Raw genomic sequence first — 21756 nt, 5'->3', positions numbered from 1 at the left:
GAGGGGATGGGAGCGGGGCAGGGCAGGGCAGATGGGCGCAGAGGAGAGGGTAGGCAGGAGGGTCACTGTTCGAACAACCATGTTTTGAGGTTCTTTCTGAAGAGCAGGAGGTCTTTGGTTTTGCGGAGGTTGGTGGGGAGGGAGTTCCAGGTTTTGGGGGTGAGGTAGGAGAAGGACCTGCCTCCTGTGGTGGTGCGTTGGATGCAGGGGACTATGGCTAGGGCGAGGTTGGCTGATCGGAGGTTGCGGGTGGGAGTGTGAAAGTTCACTCTTTCGTTGAGGTATGTCGGGCCGGTATTGTGGAGGAATTTGTGTGCGTGGATGAGGATATTGAAAGTGATTCTCTTGTTTATGGGGAGCCAGTGAAGGGTTTTGAGGTGTGGTGAGATTTGTTCATGGCAGGGGAGGCGCGCAGCTGTGTTCTGGATTCTCTGGAGTTTGCATGTGAGTTTGAGTGTGGTGCCGGCATAGAGGGCGTTATCGTAGTCTAGTCTAGTCTGCTGCTGATGAGTGCATGGGTGACTGTCTTCCTGGTCTCTGGGGGAATCCGTTTGAAGGATTTTTTTTAGAATGCGGAGTGTGAGGAAGCACTAGGAGGTAAGAGCATTGATTTGCTGTGTCATGGAGAGGGAGGGGTCCAGGATGATGCTGAGGTTGCGTGCGTAGTTTACGGGGGTGGGTGCGGGTCCTAGGGCGGTGGGCCACCAGGAGTCGTCCCATATGGTTTTGTTGGGGCCGAAGATGATGATCTTGGTTTTGTTGGAGTTAAGCTTGAGGTGGTTAGTTGTCATCCAGTTGGCGATGTCGAGGAGAGCTGCGTGTAGGTTGGTTTTGGTGGCGGTGGTAGGGTTGCGGGTGAGGGAGAGGATGAGTTGGGTGTCATCTGCGTAGGAGAGGATAGTGATTCCGTGTGATCGGAGGATGTTGGCTAGGGGCATCATGTAAATGTTGAAGAGTGTGGGGCTGAGGGAGGACCCTTGGGGGGACTCCGCAGATGATCTTGGTGGTGGTGGTGGAGTGGAAAGGTGGGAGGTGGACTCTCTGGGTCTGGTCAGTGAGGAAGGAGGTGAGCCAGTCTAAGGCTTTGTGGTGAATTCCTATGTTGTGGAGGCGTGTGCGGAGTGTGTGATGGCAGACAGTGTCAAAGGCTGCGGAGAGGTCTAGGAGGATGAGTGCGACGGTCTCGCCTTTGTCGACTTTGGTCCTAATGTCGTCAGTGCATGCAGTGAGGGCGGTTTCTGTGCTGTGGTTCTTGCGGAACCCAGATTGTGAGGGGTCAAGAGTGTTGTTTTCTTCGAAGTGGTGGGATAGGCCGGTGTTGACTAGTTTCTCTGTGACCTTGGAGGGGAAGGGGAGGAGGGAAATGGGGCGATAGTTAGAGAGGATCTCTGGGTCGGCTTTTTTAAAAAAAATTTTTAGGAGAGCAGTGATTTCCGCGTGCTTCTAGGGGTCTGGGTAGGTGGCGGAGTCAAAGGAGGAGTTGATTATGTTGCGGTGTATGGGGGCTATGGTTGGGCTGGCTTTGTTGTAGATGCGATGTGTGCAGGGGTCGAAGGGGGATCCGGAGCGGATGGAGTTCATGGTTTTTTTTCGGTTTCTTCATGTGTGGTGGGGGCCCAGGTAGTGAGTGTGGTGGGGGGTGGGGGATCATGAGTGGGGGTTGAGTTGGGTGAGTGAGGTGTGTGTGTGTGGTGGGTGGGTGTGGTATGAAGCTGTTGTGGATGTCCAGGATTTTGCGGTGGAAGTGGTTAGAGAGGTCGTCACATAGGGGCTGTGTGTGAAGGGTCTATGTTGCTGGCTTTGGGTTTGGCTAGTTCATTAATGATGGTGAAGAGTTCTTTGCTGTTTTGAGAGTTGTTTTCAAGGTGTGTCTTGTAGTGGTCTCTTTTGGCGGTGCGTATAAGTTGGTGATGGGTGCGAATGGTGGCTTTGAGGGTGGAGAAGTTGGTTGTAGATGGTTCTTGTCGCCATATTTTCTCCGTTTGGCGGCATTTGGGCTTGGAGTCTTGGAGTTCGGGGGTGAACCATGGGGCGTTCTTGATGTTGCGGGTGGCGTTGTGTTTTCTCAGTGAGGCTAGTGTGTCTGCGCAGGTGGTGATCCATTTTGAGAGGTTGTGGGCTCCTGTGTTGGGGTCGTTGGGGAGGGGGGGGGGGAGTTGTGAGCCAGTTGGGAGTTAAGGCGTCCTGTGGGGGTCTTGTCCCACATGCGGTAGGGTGTGGTGTGTTGATGGGGGTGGGGTTTGGCAAAGGAGAAGTGGATGCAGTGGTGGTCAGTCCAGAGGAGTTCGGTGGTGTGGGTATAGGCTATGTGTTGGCTTGAGGTGAAAATTGCGTCGATTGTGTGTCCTGCTGAGTGGGTGGGTGCGGTGACCAGTTGTTTGAGTCCGAGGTTGGTGATGTTGTCTATGAGGGATGTAGAGTTGTGGTCTTGTAGGTTCTCCAGTGAAAGTTGAAATCACTGAGGAGGATGTCTGTGGAGGTGAGGGCGTGCGAGCTGATGGTGTCGCAGAAGGCGGGGCGTGGTCCTGGTGGTCTGTAGATTAGTGTACCTCGGAGGGTGGAGTTGTTGTTAATGTGGATTAGGAAGTGCATGTGTTCTATGTTGTCAGTAGTGTCTTGGGAGCTGGTGGTGACTTTGATGGTGTCCCTGTGTAGGATGGCAATGCCACCCTTTGGCCTGTTGAGGCGGTCTTTGCGTTGGAGTTTGTATCCCTTGGGGGTGGCTATGGCTATGTCGGGTTCTGAGGAGGGGTTGGTCCAGGTTTCCTTGAGGAAGGCGACGTCGGGTGATTGTGATGTGATGAGGTCCCAGAGTTCTATGGCATGTTTGTGAAGGGAGTGGGTATTGAGGAGCAGGCAGTTGAGGCGGTTGTGGTGGGTGGTGGGTGGTGTTGGTGTGGTGCATGAGGGTGTTGTTGGGGGTGTGTTCAGGTTGTGGGGTGGTGTGCTGCTGGGCTGGTTGGTGGGGGTGGGAGCGGGGGCAGAGCAGGTGTGTGTTGCGTTGGGGGTGTTGTGTAAGTTGTTGGGGGGGGTCGCTGTGGTTGGTGTGTGGTGTGGGGGAGGAGGAGCAGGAAAAATGACAGGTGTGGCAAATGAATGTGTGTGGGGCTGGAAAGGGTGCAGGTGGGGTGAGGGCCTGGGTTGAGTGAGTGGAGGATGAGGGGGGGAGTAGGCTTGTCTGCGAGGGCCAGGGGGACTGGCGCTGGGCGCGGTCTTGCCGCGGACGGGCGCAGACGGGCTTGCCTTTGGCGCGCCTTCGGCGCGTCCGCTGCGCGCCACAGCTGCCATAAATGGGGGGGCTGGGGGGAAGGGAGTGGCAGCGGGGAGGAGGGTGGGCTGGATGAATGGGAAGGCTGGGGGGAGGGGGCCGCAGGGGACGTAGCAGCTGGGGAAGCTGGAGTGGAAACAAACGGAACAGTGAGGTGGAAGGGGGGAGGCGGGAGGGGCCGCCGGAGTACACAGCGGCTGGGGAATCTGGAGTGGAAACAAAGGGAACGGAACGGTGAGGTGGAGGGGGGAGGCAGGAGGGGCCGCAGGGGACGCAGCGGCTGGGGAAGCTGGAGTGGAACAAAGGTTTTGGAATGTTGAGGAGGTGGGCGGCAGAGCAGGGAGCGAAGAATGAGATTTAAGACTACTGAAAGACTGCAGAAAAACAAAGACTGCAGACTAGACTGTGCACTTGCATAGTCTAAGGATAGAACTAACAGTTGAAATAATCTTGACAATTTGAGTAGGAAATAAGTGACAGTAGTGTAAAAATAGAGTGGAACAACCACTGATGCTGTGAACATAAATCCTAGTAAACACGTTCAGTTTCATCTAGTTAGAGAATTTTTGCATAGATTTTCTAAGTGTTGGTAGTCCATGGTCAAAAATCATAAATATTCAGATTTGATTATTGAACTAACCTCTCTAATTGAAGTGCTAATATTAAGATACTTCACTTATTTGTATTCTAGAACTGTATGTGGGGCACTCTGTAGGGCGTCTTTCCTGCAAAGACATGTTGTGTCATTGGCTATGCACAATCTCTCCCTATTTAAGAGACATCATGTACCAATGTGAAGACGTTGCATTGTATTTGGGAAGCCTGTCCATTTCACTTAGAAAACATAATCTTAACAATGAATCGCTAAAGGTAAGTAAGCTCCTTACTCCAGAACAGGGTAGGTTAGCGTCTGTCTTGATCCCTGGGTGCGATAATCCTTGTCTGTGTGTCCTTAATGGAACAGAAACTTATCTTCACTTAAGCTGGGCAAATTGTCATTCTATGTCCGGACCGGAGGTGAGGATTATGCTGGTTCAGAGCTTACTTGCCACCACTGCTGGCTGAAAGTAGAATCTCTTAAAAATGAAGTTTGAAGACCAATCTTCTGCTTGTATAAGGTCTTCCAATCGTGCTCTCTGACAAAAAGCTTTTGAGCCCATTGCACCTCTTGAGTGTGCTCCAGATACTTTGGTGTCTATGCCAGCCTCTTGCATAACCCACCGAACCCATCAGGCTATCATAGGCAAGGATACCTCTTTGTATGGTTTTCTCAGTGCAATGAGAAGTTGCCTTTCGCCAGGAGGCTGCCCCTTCTGTCATTTGCTTTTATGCCTTGAGGCACTGGACCACACATAGGTTTGGAGAATCTGCAAAATCTGGATAAGAAATTATGAAAGTATTGGACCTTGTACGTCTACTTACTGTGAAAACCACCCCTTCCAGGGAAAACACCCTGGCAGTTAAGTCTAAGACTTGCACGTGTGACTCTCTCCTGCATGATACAAGACAGAGTAGCAAAGGCAACTTGGATGAGAGTTCTTTTGAGGACAAAAAACAGTTTGGCTGCTGTGACAAGAAAAGGTTTAGAACTAGTTTACGCTCTAAAGCGCTACGTAGCAAGGTTCCGATGAAAAAGAGGCGTATACCGCTAAGCAACCTGCAAAAAAAGGATGTTCACCTACTAGGGCACCATCAACCAGCGAGTGACCCACTGAAATTTCAGAGCAAACACCGTTATTCGCGGAATGGAACGGTGATTGCTAAACCTCCCTACAGAGAAATTGTCCATCTTTAAAAGGACTGAAGACTGGATCTGGTCTTTTGTCCAACACTGAACCGTGAAAGACCCTGCCAGGAAATCCAATAAATTTTATATGTAAGTTCTGTTCTAGTGGTGACCAGCTTCCTTCTGTGGAGAAGTCCCGACATCTGAAGCCCCTACTGGACCAGCCTGTGTATGATTCAATTACAAGATCAGGAGATGAACCGAAGATCGCTCTCCCATTCCAAGCCTCCATGTGGGAAAGCCATCATTCTGTTTCCTCTCTGGCCTTGCCGGACAATGGGACTGACCCTGCATACATTAGACCTTTTCCCAGGTGTTGCGCCTTGAGGTGTTGAAGGGCCCGGTTGTGAAAATGGCCCGGGAAGATCGTCGCAGCATGAGGCTGGGCGTCACCTTGAGCAGCTGGGCAAGGTTCAAACACTTACAGGTTCCGATGGTCCGTTCAGGGAGTACGCGTCTCGGAGCTAGAGTGCCTCACCAGTCAAACGCCCTCTTGGAGGCGGAGGACCGCACCGCAGTCAATGAGGGTTTTCCAAGGTGCGTAAGGAGCGCAGCAGCGGTCATGCGACAAAAAGGAAAGCTTGAAGGGAAGCACATATGAGTGCAATATTAGATTAGGTATTAAAAAAAATACCGTAAATTATCTCAAATAGTCTACAAACTAAGGAAAAGCAAACACCACTTAACTGACTGCTAAGCAGCAAAGAAAGAGGAAGATCAGAAAGTGACAAAGGACTACGTTGGGTCTTGATGGCAGAGACTATGGAAGGACTTAAGGACTCTGTTCTCCCTGGTGTTCATGGGAAAAGTACATTTTTATTGCTTTAATGGTTGCTGTGTTTTGAAATGGTATGAAAGTAAAGAAGGAATATAGCATAATCCTTGCTTTCGGCTCTGACATAGAATTTAGACAGTTTCAGGAGGTTTATTAGATGGGGTCAGCTATGTAGTATTTTAACAGTTTGCTATGTCTAATGACTGGAGCTGACTAGATCTGTGTTTGGAAGAGGGGTACGTCTTGGCTGCCACTATCTGAATTTGGATGGGTTAGTAACATATTTGTGTTTACAAGTTAGCTTGTGTTTTGCATGAATTTTGGAACTGGGCATTAGAGCTCAGTTTGAAATATTTTTTTCCATACAAGAATGTACTACTTTCAGATGGGGATTTTGTATCCAAGAATTGATTTTGCATCACCTGTATTCAACAGCAGTGTACGCTGTTGTTTTGTTCCCCCTCCACCCCCAAAAAGACCTGACTGTAAGCTGCAGTATGCATTGTTCCTGCTTTTTGATAATGATCTCACTTATCTCCTTATCTTGCATTACATGATAGTCCCATTTTAGCTGGATTTTACATTTTAAGTACAGGGTAAATAAATAGGCAGCATCTTGCCAGCCAGTGATGCTAATTTATTTCTGAGCTGAACCTAAGGTATGTTTTTGCTTTACCATTTCATAGGTTGCCCAGCAGGTGAAAGTCAGCTGACCCTTGTCAGTGGACGGTGGAATTCCCAGTTTAACAGTCATTGGAGGGCTGTTTCGTATTTGGGCCAAAGTTTTAGCCTGACTGTCAAAACGCTAATATTACTGTAAATAACATGCCACATGTCTACATCTCCATGCACTGGAAAGAGACCCGTATGTCAATGGGTAGTGGGTCAGGTCATTTATGATCTTGTGATAAGAGATTTTTTCAAAATCATAAATGCTTCTGCCTTTCTTGGCAAATGTAAAACTCTCAAAAGATCCGTGTGGTATGTATCATGAGTGCAGCAAGGAAATGTGTGCAGCTCTTCATTGAAGATCCGTAAAAAGTCAGCTGGTCTTTAAGAATTTTAACTGATGTCAAACCATGCAGATTGGATGGAACTCAGTGGAATTTCTCTTGAGCTTGTTTCTCTGGGTGGTGAACATTCAGTCGTCTTCGTTACACACAGCTGTTAAAATGACATGTGATTGATACTAGCACTGATGTAATACGCTTTAAAGAGAATCGTTTGTACTTTAGATCAGTTTGGAGAGTTTGAGATCGTCTATATACGTTAAATATGCATGGCTCTGTGGTTTATTGCAAAAATTAGGAGAACCAGTATCCCTTGGTAGGTAGCATATCCTTAGTGCCCTCAATTCATCTTCAGTCCTTGCTATTTCTTGGAAGACGACTTAGCAGGACTTGTTTGAAAATATGTGTGAATGGATATGCGCTTGTCTATTTCCTTTCCTGTTGACAACAAGAATACTCCTGCTGCTCTACTTGGGTCTAATTACTTTTTATTTGTTTTGCAGCTGTTACGAGAACTTAAGCACCCAAATGTGATTTCTTTGCAAAAAGTGTTCCTTTCTCATGCTGACAGAAAAGTGTGGCTCCTTTTTGATTATGCCGAACATGACCTATGGGTAAGTTCTACTCAAGAACATTTTGAGCTTTTCTAATAAGGCGGTTCAGTAAAGAACGCAATTGTGGCGTTTCTGCCATTTCGGTAGTGTAACCAAGCAACTAATGAGTTCTTCTGTCAGTTCATTGACTTTGCATTTTTATCAGGGAGAAGGAATTGAAGTAAAATGTGAGAGGTCAGTCATGCTATATTACTTAATAGCAAAGTCGAAATCAAAAGTTGGTAAAGTGTGGGAATTTAAAGCAGTAACAAGAAAACCTGATTGCGTGGAACCCTTTTCTAAAGGAACTAGTTGCTTTAGCAAGAGTATAGGTCCGTGTCTAAGTAATGCCAAACAGATTATTGCCATTTAGAGCCCTATTCTTTGAGTATTTATACAATAATCTATATATGAACTAGATGAATTTTCGGATTAATTTTAACGTGCTTGTATTTTGTGGACTAATCTATAGTGTCACATTGGAAAGGTATAAGGGAAGGATTGAGTGAGATGTGTGAAATATGTAATAATACGTTTGGTGAAATTTTTAGTAAATGAAATACAAATTTTAATGGCTCTATCACTCATGCTATAATATAATTTGTTGTTTGAGTTCCTGTAACTGTGCAGTGTTCATAATTTGAATGTCTTGCATGATCCCGTTAGATTTAAAAAACAAAAACAAATTATAAACAAATTTTGTTCTTCTGTGGACAAAACAGCAAGTCACAATTACAAGTCAAATATATATTAGTCCGCCCCGTCCACGGTTCGTGTATACCCATTGTATCCAGTACATATCATGCAATACATAAGATAGCATCACCATAATAAGACAATCAGCGCCATTGTTACAGCAGTTCAGTGTCCATTCCTGTACCATTGAACCATTTATTCTAGATCTTGCATGTTTTTTTGGACACCCTCTGTGCTAAGTACATGGGCCTTTCCATCTGGGTACACCAATTGACCCCTCGCCTCCATTTAGAAACTGCGGGAGGACCAGGTGCCTTTCAGTGTGCCGCAATATCTCTTTTAGCGAACCCCCCACTCCTTATCCACTCCCAGTAGAACTACAAGTGGGGACATGTCTACTGTTTGGCCCAGCACCGTGGAAAGCTCAGCCTGGATCGCTTCCAGTACCATGGTATGACTGGCATGACCAGACCATATGGACGAATTAGGCAGGCGAGTGGGGGCAGCAGTTGCACTGTGGACTGGCCATAAGGCCTGACAGGGATAATATAAGCACAATGTAGATAGTATACCTGCACCAGTTGTAACCTGGTGGTTCGTGATGACTGTAGGTGCCATCAATGCATTCCGCCAGTCCTCATCCTCCACGGGTCCAATCCAATTTCCCCAGCGAGTCCTAAGGGAATGGAGAGTCTCAGGAGTGTTCAGAATCAGGGGAAGGGCCTTACCCGGGGACCCCATCATCACCTTTGCGTTCATAGGACTGAATCCTGGTACAAAGGTGTCTGAGGGGCATGTGAATCATCAACGCATTGTGCAGCTGCAAGAAGTTATGAAATTCTGTGTTGGATAATGCATAGTTCTGTTGGAGTTCTTGGAAAGATGCCATGTTTGTGTCTGTCGATACATCTCCCACAAGGGTGATTCCTATGGTGCCCCATCGGGTAAAACCTTTTAAAATGGCTACATCCCACATACCATGCCACACAGGGGTATGTTGAGTGATTGTCTTAGACCATCCTGTGTGTTGCTGCGCTGCTATCCACCCATTAAACGCCATCCTAGTAACTTCTGGAATTTTCACAGAAATGGGGCTGCCGTAAAGCAGCTCCATAATACAAGGGAAGCCCAACAAGGTAAATTCTTGTTGGTAAGCTGTGTCTGAACAGCCCCCAGTGATAATATTATTTAATAAGCCAAAATGATAGCTACATTAATTTAGCACCTGCTGTAGATGTACATGGTAAGGTCCAGTGGGGAAGGCATGGCTATATGTTGTAAAAGATGAGGTAAGCCTGTGGAATGCTTGAGTGAGCCTTGTTGATTCTAGCAGTGGTGAGAACAATAAGGCATGCAGTGTCTCTGGCTCTATTTGAATTGTACATGAATCAGTCTTTCTCCTTCTAATAGGATGCATGCTGATCCAGACTATAACAAGTGGTTCAACACTGTATTGTAATTATATTTCATTTTATAGTGATTACTATCACTGACAAGTTGTTAAAGCACTTTAGGGCGGGTAGCACTCTACTCTATACCCCAATGTGTGTGCTTAACTCAGTGGTTATGAATTAATGTTTTACAATTGTTAGTTTTTGGGTTAGTCTTGTGCTCTAATTAAACCATTTTCAAATGGTGATGTAATAAGTTAATAAGAAATGGTTGTAATTATTTGAATAAGTTAATGCAAGTTGAACAAAGGGTGAATACATAGGGAGAAGAAGGTTAGATATTGTGAGATGGCAAGGAAAGAATAAATGGAATGATAAATTAAGATTTATGGGAGTGGGATAAATTGATATCTTAGAATGGTTGTGGTATTGCAGGGATGGTTATTTGGAAGGAGTGTTTATGATTTGTAGGGAGGGGTTATGGTTAGTTTGCTGAAATTTAGTAAAGATTAACACAGGATGTACTTGAAAAGATGGGTTAAACTCTGAGGCACTAAGGCATTCAGAGGATGGAGCGCAACAAAGGTTTAAACATAATTGAAATTGTTTGAATTTGTATTTTTTTTAAATAAGGGATTCCGAATTATGTTTAATGTTTAGATAGTGGGTTGTTAAGGTTTGTCTGAGTTGTTGAGGAGTAGACGATCTCTGGGGTTTGCAAAAGTATCATTCAAATAGAAAGGGTGGAGAAAGAATGATCCCAAGCTACAAATCGGGTTATTTTCATGCAATGGATTTTGGGATGTTGAGCTAGGATGTATTCTGAGGAAGTACAAAGAGTAGGAAAAATGGCTGAAAGTTGATTACCTGTGGGAATGGTAATACAGTGTGTTCAGTGTTAGGTTGTTCAGTTTGACTGTTGGTGTTGACCCTGTGTTCCTTTTACACAGATATTAAACATAATTGAAATTGTTTGAATTGGGCGGGGGGAAAGGGCAGGCTGGGGAACAGTTATTTGTTCGCCACCCCAAGCCCACTTCACCATAGGGCAGGATGGTTTTGTGCATGAGCATTGCAATAGCTCCTCATCTTCCCGCCCCCCCCTGAGTTCTGAGGTTTTCGGTGCCCCTGCCTCCTACCCTGCCTATGAGCAAAAGAGCACAATTGACATGGGGCCAGATGTAGCAAAGGTTTTTACCCATTCTGTGTCTATGGGAAAAAGTGTTCGTACATATGGCCCATAGTCCCTTAGCCTGTCTATTTCTGGTATTTTAACATGTCTTGCAGGCACAATTTAACTGCCTTCCTTCTGAATTAAACTCTTCTCTAGTATACATGTTTGTATATATTTTTCAAATTAGTCAGTTGAATTGTAAAGATGTCACAGCAGAGACAGCAGTCTTTAAATCTACACAGTACGTAATTCTGAGAATGAATATATCAAAGAAAGTGGCCAGGTACGGATAGTACAGCCTCGTATAGTTAAAAAAAAAAAAAAACAGCCCTGTGCGTTTCAGTATTCAAGGCTTAGAGAGCCTGTGGTTGTTGTGCGACAGTTCCTTTTTCCAATCTGCAATCCGGTTCTTTTGACACAGGTCTTGTTTTGTGAACTAAATCCAGTTTGACTTTTTTTTTTTTTAAGTTCCATTTCCCTTCAACGTTAACGTTGTGCATGTTTCACTTTCCGAATATTCTTTTGAGATTTGTATGATGTATTATGTATATTTTCACCCCTCCACGCCACGTGTTCTGTGAAATGCTCACCCTGTTGCATGAAAATATCAGACAAATAATTCCTGGCCTGTGCATACTCTGCATGTCCAACAGACTTACAGTACATTAATGACCATTCTGCAGAAAAATAGCTAAGAGGTCATTGTGAGACCATAGGGTGTAAGTATAAGGCTGACAGGTAGGGAACATTCTAGAGCCTTTTCAAAGTCTGCTGCTTGGAAATTCTAGTCCTAGGAAAAGCTCAAGGAGAGGCTCCACCTATGCTGTCTCTGGTGTGTGGCTCCTCCAATTGAGTGTAAATAAATCGTATAAGGCGGTTAGTTTCCTGGAATACATTTCTATGTAATTTGTAAAGGCAATCAAGCAGTAAACTTTGTGTAAAGAGTTGTTTCTGTAATTCCTAAGCACAGAACTGAGTACAGAGCAAGGCAGCACTTGCCACTCTGACCTTCCAGTGAACGTGCGTTACAAGGTCTTTAGCAGCAGTAGTAGGTAAAAAAAGCATGTCGGCAGTTATGTTAACACTGGCTGTATATGAAATTAATGTTTATTTTTTCAGAACTTGATACCCTATGTCATTTTGTAACTAGCCCACCACGTTTGAGATGTCAACCACCAACCCCCTTGTTGTCTCAGGGAAGCTGCAAGAGTTTTGCTTGCTTAGAGCTGAAAAACACCTGTAGGGTAGCTTTGACAAAACGTCGCTAGAACTGAGGATGTAAAGGACAATTGCCTGCTTTTACTTATTTAAGATTATAGATCTCACTTTCTAATATGCTTAATATTCCAGCCAATCGTATAATGCTAGAGATGCAACCAGTTGCTTAACATAACTTTTTCTTTGACTTACACCAGTTAGGTCCCCTTCCCTGTAGACTACCCCATCATACCCACTCTAAAATATGCATGCGTTATCTTAAGATAGACGGGAGCAGAGATAGGGGACATGCTGGTCACAGGACAGATGGGGGCCTGGTTGGACCAGGCTGTAGGAATATTAAGAGTTTTAAACCTTTTTTTTTATTTTTTTTATTTGTAGTTATAAAATGCCCTCTTACCTGTTCCAGCTGTTTAGGGCAATCCCTAAAGTACAGTTGTCACTAGGTATGTTTATTGTACTTATTTATGTTTGCAGAGAAAATCAAATTGCAGCTTCATTTGAATGGGGAAATTGAAGCCTATGAAATAATTTTTTTATTTAGGTATACCTGAAAAAATACATTTTTATTCACATTACGTTTTTGGCACTCATTCCAGGCTACTAATGACAGCCTATCAATTTAGATGTTGGTGATCTGTTTAGTTGTGCAAAATAAATGATCATGATAAAATATAGGCTACGTGACCTGGATTATGTACAGCTGTCATTTTGTGTTGCTTTTTAGCCTAATCCTTATAGCTAAACAATTGTGTCAAATATTGCTAAATGTTAGGGGGATTTGTGAAATGTCCTGTAGAGGGCCCTCAAGTATAAAGAATGAAAATCTAAATCCTTTTTTTTTCTTTTTCTTTTTTTACTAATGCATAATGTTTTTTCTTTCCGTTTCAGCATATAATTAAGTTTCACCGAGCATCGAAAGCAAATAAAAAGCCTGTACAGTTACCCCGGGGAATGGTGAAGTCCCTGCTATATCAAATTCTAGATGGTATTCACTACTTGCACGCCAACTGGGTGTTACACAGGGATTTGGTAAGTTGATGGTGTTTTGGGCCTGTTTGGATCCCATCGGTGCTATAGGAGATATTCTGAGTACATCTTCCCATAGCGTAATAATTGAACTCCAGAGTAAGTAAGTGTGTGCTGTGTTTATGATCCAAAAATACCATTTATAATATAAGGCTTTGTCATTTTCTCCCTTGACATTTGCCTCGCGTGATTTCCACTGTTTGCTTTGCGACGCGTGATTTACACTGTTTGCTTTGCCACAGTAAACCCCTTTGTGCTATGCTTCCTCTAAAAATAGTTGTTGCTTTACTACCCCTGACGCTCTCCTGGGCTTGGTCTAGGGCATGGGTACTCGGAAGCATTTTCTGAGGGGCAGCAAAGTTTGGTTTGTGATGTGACCGAGGGCCGCATTGATGCTAGCAGGGTGGCGGGTGTGGGGGGAGGAGATGCAGTATGGCGGGTGTTCCCCACTTTTCCAAAATGTGTGATCACAGGCAATTCTTTTTTTTTTTTTTTTGTCCTTTTTCTTCATTATTGCAAATAATAGAACCTCAAAATATGACTTCAGGGTGTGCGCAGTATAAAACCTTCTTCTATGTTCGATTTAATAAACTATATTGATTTTCATGTATAACAGGAGACCAGGCCATCGAGAGTGCACATAAAAACAGACTTGCCTCTTAGTTCACTACTGCCATTGTTTTCATGGTAGGAAAGAATGAATGTTTCCGAATTTATGTTTGAAAACTATCACTTAAAAAGAAAACATTCAATGCACTAATATTATCTGATGTACTAAGCTGAAACGATTCTGCATGTTAATGAAATACAGTTTTGGTTTTTGAAGAGACCTTATTATATTTTTATACTTTTGCTGCAATAGGTATTCAAAGGTGCAGGACAACCTAGTTAATTCCTTTCCTTATCTCCAATTATCGTTTAAATAAAGATTTGCCTTTTATTTAACATCTTTTCAGTCATTGTGCAGAGGAGAGTAAACAGCAGCCCAGTCCTGCTGTTGACCAGACGGCTGCATACGTCCCCCGGTCCGTACTTTGAGTATCACTGGTCTAGCTAGGGGGATGCTAATTCTTTACTTTAAATGCTTTGGAATGTTGCTGTGCTCCTGTCAGTGGCCAGGAATCCAGAAGATCATTTTTAGATAATGCCCTGAAGGCTACAGGAGCTACCAAGCTCACATGCTGCTAAACATCAATGTCCTCAAAAGTGACGTGGTTTCATAAATGGTGTTTTGCCTCTTCTTTGGTACCCTAAGCATTATTATAGTCCTAAGAGGAAATCTCTGGTGTTGTGCAACAGTGTAACTACTCAACTGTTGGAGAAATGAAGGATGTTCACTATGGCCAACACCAGGTTTTAGTAAAAGTGAGTAAGTTAATAAAAAACAAACCTGGAGTTAAAGTAGAGTTGTCAGTCAGTTCAAATGTTATGATGGAAAATCTGAAATCACTGTAAGAAACAATGCAGCAAAAATGTTCCAAGGGCAAGTAATGGGTAAATTAAAAACACTTAGTAAAAGTAGTCTTTGTTTCCAAGTCTTATAGGAGGTGGGGGTTAGGCCCAAGAAAACCAAATCGGGCTGAGTAGTTGATGACCTGACTTCGACCACTGACTGTAACCTGTTGACTTCCGGACTGTGTGATAAAGTCTGTCACTTGTTTACATACACCTTCTACAAACATCAAAGGGGCAAATCCCTTGAGATTTGTGCCTTGTGGCTATGACACGTGCATACATATCACAGTGGCGTGAAAGGCTTATGTTTGGGTGGGAGTGGATTGGGAAGGTATAGGAGAGACCAATTGTATTTATTCTCCAGACATACTTTTGCCTCCTCTCACATCTAATGAAGCCATGGACTGACCAACAGTAGATATCCGTGACCCACTGTAAAAGATTTGAACCTGCACAGAGTAGAGCACATGGAGCTGAAAATATGGAGCAAACTTCTCGTTTGAATCTCTGAATCCTTGCACAATTTGGACTTCATTCTAGTGTTGCGTAGGGTGTCGTACAGAAGGGTTTCTAAAGATGCCTCTTGTTGGGTTGTTACATTTTAATTGATGTGTGCATAATATGATCAGTGTTAATGGCAGTCCTGCAGTGGTCAGCGCACATTGGCTACTGTACACGTCTGAAACGTGTGAATTTTATGCAGTTTTAATTAACATGTTGCAGTACCAACAAGGTTGGAACCTGGTGACCTAATTTCTTTTGGTCTCGACACTTGACCAAAATTAGGATCCTAGATTATCGCAGCGTGTACCTCTTTCTCTTGGATCATTGTTTTCAATTTGTTTTCAATTTTTGAATGGTAGTGCAGTCTAAGTTCACGTAAAATGTAATGTAATTAGTTGTTTGCGATATTGGTCTATTTCTTTCAGTGTGTTCAAAGAAGGAGCCCATCTTTAAAGGGAAAAAATCCTTAAAATGCACTCATTTTGTTCTCAAATTAGGACGATTTTGACTGTGCTTGAGTAAGCGCATGCAAATTCTTGGATAACTTTCGAAATATGATACTCTGAAACGACAAGCGTGATATTTCATTTATCCGTGGAGAGCGCTGTGTAGACTTACGTTTATTTTGCTGTTCCTTTTAAGGTCTGTATAGAAAATACCTAGCTCCTTGTTTTTTCCTAACCCAATTACTCTAACATAATATATACATGCACTGAGAAGAAATTAATACAGAAGCTGTGGGGACTACGGAATCATTCAGTGACGCTCTGTCAGTAGCTTAAAAACATCAGACCACATCCTTGATGCCTGTAAAGAACCATCACCAGAGGACTTCATTTTTTATGGTGTCGTCAATTTCTAATGTCCTCATTGCTAGGGCCCAAATTATCAGTCGGTCCTCTCATTTTAAAGAGGGTCACAAATTCAGATCTAGAAAGATGCAACAATGCTCTCTTTTTTTCTATATTCAGGCTTCCGAAAAACATGTAAAAACCCATCACCCTATTGGATTTCAACTCTGTGACAACCTCAGTCTTCATCTGAAAATCTGAACCTGCACCCAAAACATTAAAAGACCTTCGTAAACCAGCCTTTATTACCATCATGTTGTCGAATCGAGGACGTCCTGCCCCACCCCCTATAGTGAGAGAAGAATCCCTAGCATTTGCAACCTCTGCCAGCCCAACTCACTGTAACAACACTTGACTCCGGGCACACCTCCTGTTTCTTATTACTAACATGAGAGGTGGAGAAATAATTAAACCTAGAACTTACTTTAGTTCCTATACTGGCTGCCATCACTGCTCTGTGTTAGGACAGCTCTGAAAATACAGGGTTGACCTAGAACAGAGAGAAAACTAAGCTAAAGATGTTGTTTAATGTGGATCTTCTGGCGGGCATTTGAAAAAATGTTATTGTTGGTGTAGTAGGCTGCTCATTAATAGCTGGCCAAACACGGAGTAAATTAACCCGCTAAACACATGACAGGACCACACCTCTTTGCCTTATAAACAATTATTAGACTGCAGTATTGAAATTTACAAATCCATATAGTAAATAGAAAATATAATCTGTACATTAATTATATAATTACAGAGTAGGGTAGCATTAATTCATCATATAGTATGCCAGATCACTATAAATGTGTATCTAATTGTACACATTTATTTTTCTTAACACTGTACGAATTTAAACCAACAGTGCGATCCTGTGATATTAGTAAGCTCACGCCAACCTTTGGAGTTTTAAGGGTCATAATCAGGACTACAGTTAATTGCCAAAAGAGGGCCTGTGGAAAGTTGCTAGTTACTTATAGACATCAACAAGAGTTGATTAGGTGCTGCTCCTCTGGGAAGGTACCAGTTTATTTTTTGTTGCACTTTGCATATTTGTGTGGCATCAGACTGAAGAGTCTCCCGATTTTTAAATACTCCATCAAGGATGTCCACGATGTGAGTAGGTCCTGCTCAAAAAGTAGTAGTTACATTTTTCTCTATGTACATGACTTGGAGTGCCCGTGCCTCTTTTTATATCTGCATTCAGGACACTGATGCTGTCTTACAGTTTTTCTACAAATTTTACAAGCTTAAAATGTTTCACAGCAAGAGGATTTGCAGCACATCCCTCTTGGATTGAAATAAGCAAAAATTTAGTGAAGCGGTGACAGCGTTCTGAACTTCATTCATCACTCATTTGTTAGCTGCTTACAGATTGACAACTGATCATAATATTTCTCCAAGCCCTTTTTTTGCTGCAAAAAAGTAACTCGGCCACGTTTATTTGCTCCTTTAAACCCCAGGGCACACATACCCAGATTTTATTTTTCTTGGATTTATTGCACTTCTTAACCAGCTGGTTCTCCTGTGAATAGGGTTATCTAACTTAGGAGGTGCAGTGTTTCAGTGTATGTTTTTGAGAATGAGTGCATAACCAGTCTGTACAATAATTTGCGCACAGTTCTCTTGTCTTATTTACTGCCACTGTGGGAGTTAAATAAGCATATTTCTGCACACCAGTGTGCACAGAGGGCAAGGTTGTGAGTTACGTCTTTCTTGGATTTGGAGGTTTTGCAGCTGCTTTTGAAGACTGGGCTTCTCTTTTTTTCTTTCATTGCTGTTTTTGCCGATAAAGTATTTTGTTTTGGGCCTTCCGGGTTAGGTTTTCTACTCTGCATCGATTCGTTGCCTGCCCTAGTGAATGTACATTCTGATCTGAAGTGATACGTGCCTTGGTGTGATCTTCTGCTGAATGTGTGGCCACCTCACTATTGTAAGTGGGCTAAGCCTCTAAAGATTGGAGGGATGAATGCTATAAAAAATGTTGACGGTGGTTTGAACTAAATTTGACAAAAGCACCTTTTGCACATCCCTCATTTTCCGTATATGTGACTTGTGCAATGTATCTATTTGTTCTTTATGACTGCCTTATTCACTGATTGCTGCAGCCACCAGGCCCATGTTTATTTTAGCTCCGGCCTCCTTGCTGGCTTTCTTGATATGTCTCTTCAATTGCCTAATCTGCACCATCCACAATTTGTAAATTCTCCTCCCATGCCGAGGTCGTGAACGACTTCCTACTTAAGAATTTGAGGGCTTTGCACCCTAGATCCTGCACCCTTTCTGTCCCTTAACAACTTAGAAAACGGCAAAATCTCAGAATCCTAGAGAACTGCACCATCTGTATTCATTCAGGATAACCACACCACCTCTTTACCTATTACATTTTTGTCTCGGTTCAAGTCATGTCGCTTGGTCAAGACTGCCTCACTTTATAAAGACTGATGAGAAAGAGCTGAGCTGTGGATAACCAACATTTCTGATGGATACAACTACCTGTGGATTCCTCACCTAATGAATACTCCCATGGCGCCAGCATTCGACGGAAATCTTCTTCCTAGGTTCTGCACGTCGACGAGGACGTCACACTGGCCCACGCGACGCCGTCTGACGTCATACAGGCAATAAGAGGTTCTCGCCGACGTGCCGACGTCAGTTCCCTTTTTTCCGTGCATTCGAAACGGTTATCTTCGAGGGAGCTACTGTTACTTTCGTGGTTACAGTGTATTTTTTTGCTGCGTGATTTTCTCTGCGGTTATAATGTCTCAGAGAAAGTCGGGTTTCAAGCCCTGTCGAGAGTGTGGGGGCAAGATGTCAGTTACTGACCCTCACTCCGACTGTTTATGGTGTTTGAGCTCTGACCACGACGTCGCTACATGTGATTCATGTCAGCACATGAATCCGAAGGCCCTGAAAGAACGAGAGGCTAAGCTCTTCATGGCGAAGTCGAAACGGAAGGAGAAAAAACATCATAGAAAGTCATCTTCGCCGAGATCTCACCGGCGTCATCGAGACTCCCGGCGCCGTAAGGATTCACGGCGTCATTCCAGCAAGGAGTCTCGTTCGAGGTCGCCTTCGGCTCGGCGTCGGAAGACCTGGGAGGTCAGTCCCACGGTCACGCCACATCCGTCGACGCCGTTGCCTTCTCCGGCGTCACCGACTTCGCTTGGACAGGCTTCAGTGATTGAGGTGACGCAGCCCTGGGCGTTTTCTCCGGCGTCGCAGACGTCGAGGCTGGCGTCGGGGTCGCCTTCGATCCAGGCACCCCAGTATCTGGCTTTTCCTGCCCCTGGAGCCGATAATACCGCATTCTTGAATGCGATGTACACCATCTTTCAACAGATGGCTCCAGGCGGTGCTCCGGCTGGTCCTTCGGGGCCGTTGGCTTTTTCATTGGGTGCTCCGGCGCCTTTACGACCGGCACCCTTTATGCCCTTTCTCCCTTTAGGGAATGTGGGCTCGGCGCTGGTATCGCCACTGGCCGCTCCGGTGGCTTCAGAGGGTTTGGCCCCGGAGGTTTCCATCCCGTCGACTTCGGGATTTCGACCTGTGACTCCGATGAGACCTTCGGAGACTCCAAGACGCGACCCTCTTCGTCCGGCTTCTGCCTCGGCGCCGAAGCTGCTTGTGGTGCCGGATATGGCGTCGGATGGATCCGGAGATCGGCGCCGATCCTCGACTTCGGCGGATGCCATGTCGACGCCGCGCATTGAAGAGAGGCTACACTCTAGAAGGCGTGCTCTTTCTCTTTTAGAAGAGCAGGGATACCAACAAGTCTTGGAGGAAGGAGAGATTGAGGACTCTGGTGATGGACTTCATGGTCTTGATACGGCCAGTGGGCTGGATACTTCCCCTGAGTGGGACCTTTCATCTCCAGGGGAGTATACGGAGGAAGCTGCTACCTTTAACGCGGTGGTAAGAAAGGCAGCTAACTTTCTGGACCTGCCTTTGCCAGTGGCAGAGGCGAAGCAGAATTTGCTGACTGAAGTTCTGCATCCGGCCTCTTCTGCAGCGGAGCCTCTCTTGCCATTTAATGAGGCTTTGCTTGATCCGGTGTTGGAGGTGTGGAAGAAGCCAGTATCTTCCTTGGCGGTTCATAGGGCTGTGGCCAGGAGATATTGTGCTGCGCCTTCTGACCCTGGCTTTCTATCTAGACACCCTACGCCGGAGAACTTGGTAGTGCAGGCCTCCTGTTCTTCTAGGTCAGCTCCTGGATCTTTCCCGACGGTGCCAGGGGACACGGACTCCAAAAAGTTGGATGCACAGTCCAAGAAGATATTTTCGTCCTGCAGTATGGCGTTGAAGGCCACCAACGCGACTTGCATTTTGGGAAGATACATCCATGCTCTTATGGACGACATTTCATCTTCTTATACGGAGCTTCCCCAGGGGCTTTTGAACATTGTTTCGGATGCCCAGGCTGCCGTGACTCCGATTATCCAGTCTGGGTTGGACACGACAGACTCGGTGGCTAGGGCGATGGGCACGGCTGTGGTGGCAAGGAGACAGGCTTGGCTCCGCAATTCGGGGTTCTCTGCAGATGTGCAGTCGACCCTTTTGGACCTCCCGTTTGATGGGGACAAACTGTTTGGAGCCAAAGCGGATTCGGCCTTGGAAAGGTTTAAGGAAAGCAGAGCCACAGCCAAGTCACTGGGACTGCAGGCCCATTCTTCTGCCTCCTCTAGGTTTTTTAGGAGGTTTCGAGGTTTTGGACGGGGTTCTTACTCCTCTTCATTTTGGGGGAGATACCAACAACCTGCCTCTTCTATCACTTTTAGACCAGTTAGAGGGAGAGGTAGGATCCGCACCAGGGGAGCCTCTCAGCAGCAGCACTCTGCCTCTTCCTCGTCCTCTGGAGGGGTGCAGCAGGGGAAGCAGCCTTAGGCTTCCACCAGTCCCTACTCACTCCTCTCCTGTAGGGGGAAGGTTGCGGCACTTTCTTCACAAGTGGCAGACTATTACATCGGACACTTGGGTTCTCTGTATTGTGGGGAAAGGTTACATCCTTCCCTTTCGGGAGTTTCCGCCCCCCATCCCGCCCCACCCGTCGTATTGTTCAAAAGAACACCTCCTGTTGCTAGAACAGGAAGTCCAGATCCTCCTATTAAAGGGCGCGGTGGAGTTTGTCCCAGAGCAGGAAAGGGGTCGAGGTTGTTATTCGAGGTACTTCCTGATTCCCAAGAAGGATGGTCGGTTGAGGCCAATCTTGGACTTGAGGATCTTGAATTGGTTCCTCAAACAGGAAAAGTTCAAGATGCTGACCCTAGCTCAGGTGCTTTTGGCGTTGAACAATGGAGATTGGATGGTGTCTGTCGACTTGCAGGATGCTTATTTTCATATCCCGATACTCAAGTCGCACAGGAAGTATCTCTTCTTAGATTCTTGAAAGGTCTTCTAAATAAATATCCTCCAAAACCATTCGTTATGCCTCAATGGGATTTGTCCTTGGTCCTGACTTTCCTTATGGGGTCCACTTTTGAGCCTATGCATTCTTGCCCTTTAAGGTACTTAGTTATTAAGACAGTCTTCCTGGTGGCTATAACATCTGCAAGGAGAGTGAGTGAGTTGCAGTCCTTATCGGTAAAACCCCCTTATACAACTTTTTATGGGGATAAGGTGGTGTTGAGGACCAAGGCTGCTTTCCTTCCGAAGTTTGTTTCACCCTTCCATTTGGCCCAGACGATTACTTTGTCCACGTTCTATCCTCCGCCTCATCCTTCAAAGGAGGAAGAGAGACTGCATCGCTTGGACCCAAAGAGGGCGTTAAGCTTCTACATTGATAGAACAAAGGACTTCAGGCTGGAGGATCAGCTGTTCATCGGATACGTGGGCAAGAGGAGAGGAAAGGCAGTCCACAAGAGAACACACTCCAGGTGGGTTGTTCTTTGCATTAAAATCTGTTACTCTTTAGCAAAGAAGGATCCTCCTGATGGTATTAGAGCTCATTCCACCAGAGCTAAGTCGGCCACTTCGGCCTTGGCTAGGGGTGTTCCTGTGGTTGACATCTGCAAGGCCGCAACT

General features: G+C 45.0%; 1 protein-coding gene across 5 annotated transcripts in view; it reads left to right on the top strand.

Moving 5' to 3' along the window:
- The window catches only part of CDK8 (cyclin dependent kinase 8), a 208581-nt gene that overhangs the window by 61367 nt on the left and 125458 nt on the right, over positions 1-21756 (top strand). For all 5 annotated transcript variants that reach the window (XR_011194600.1, XM_069202230.1, XM_069202228.1 and 2 more), the window contains 2 exons: positions 7343-7453; positions 12803-12943. Coding sequence is in view for 4 of the 5 variants with exons in the window: in XM_069202230.1 (XP_069058331.1) it covers positions 7343-7453; positions 12803-12943 (252 nt within the window). In the remaining variant the exon portion in view is untranslated. The remainder of the gene's footprint in view (positions 1-7342; positions 7454-12802; positions 12944-21756) is intronic.

The sequence above is a fragment of the Pleurodeles waltl genome, chromosome 8, assembly GCF_031143425.1.
Source record: "Pleurodeles waltl isolate 20211129_DDA chromosome 8, aPleWal1.hap1.20221129, whole genome shotgun sequence".
NCBI classification, from domain to species: Eukaryota; Metazoa; Chordata; class Amphibia; order Caudata; family Salamandridae; genus Pleurodeles; species Pleurodeles waltl.
This window is presented reverse-complemented; position numbering and strand designations above follow the sequence as displayed.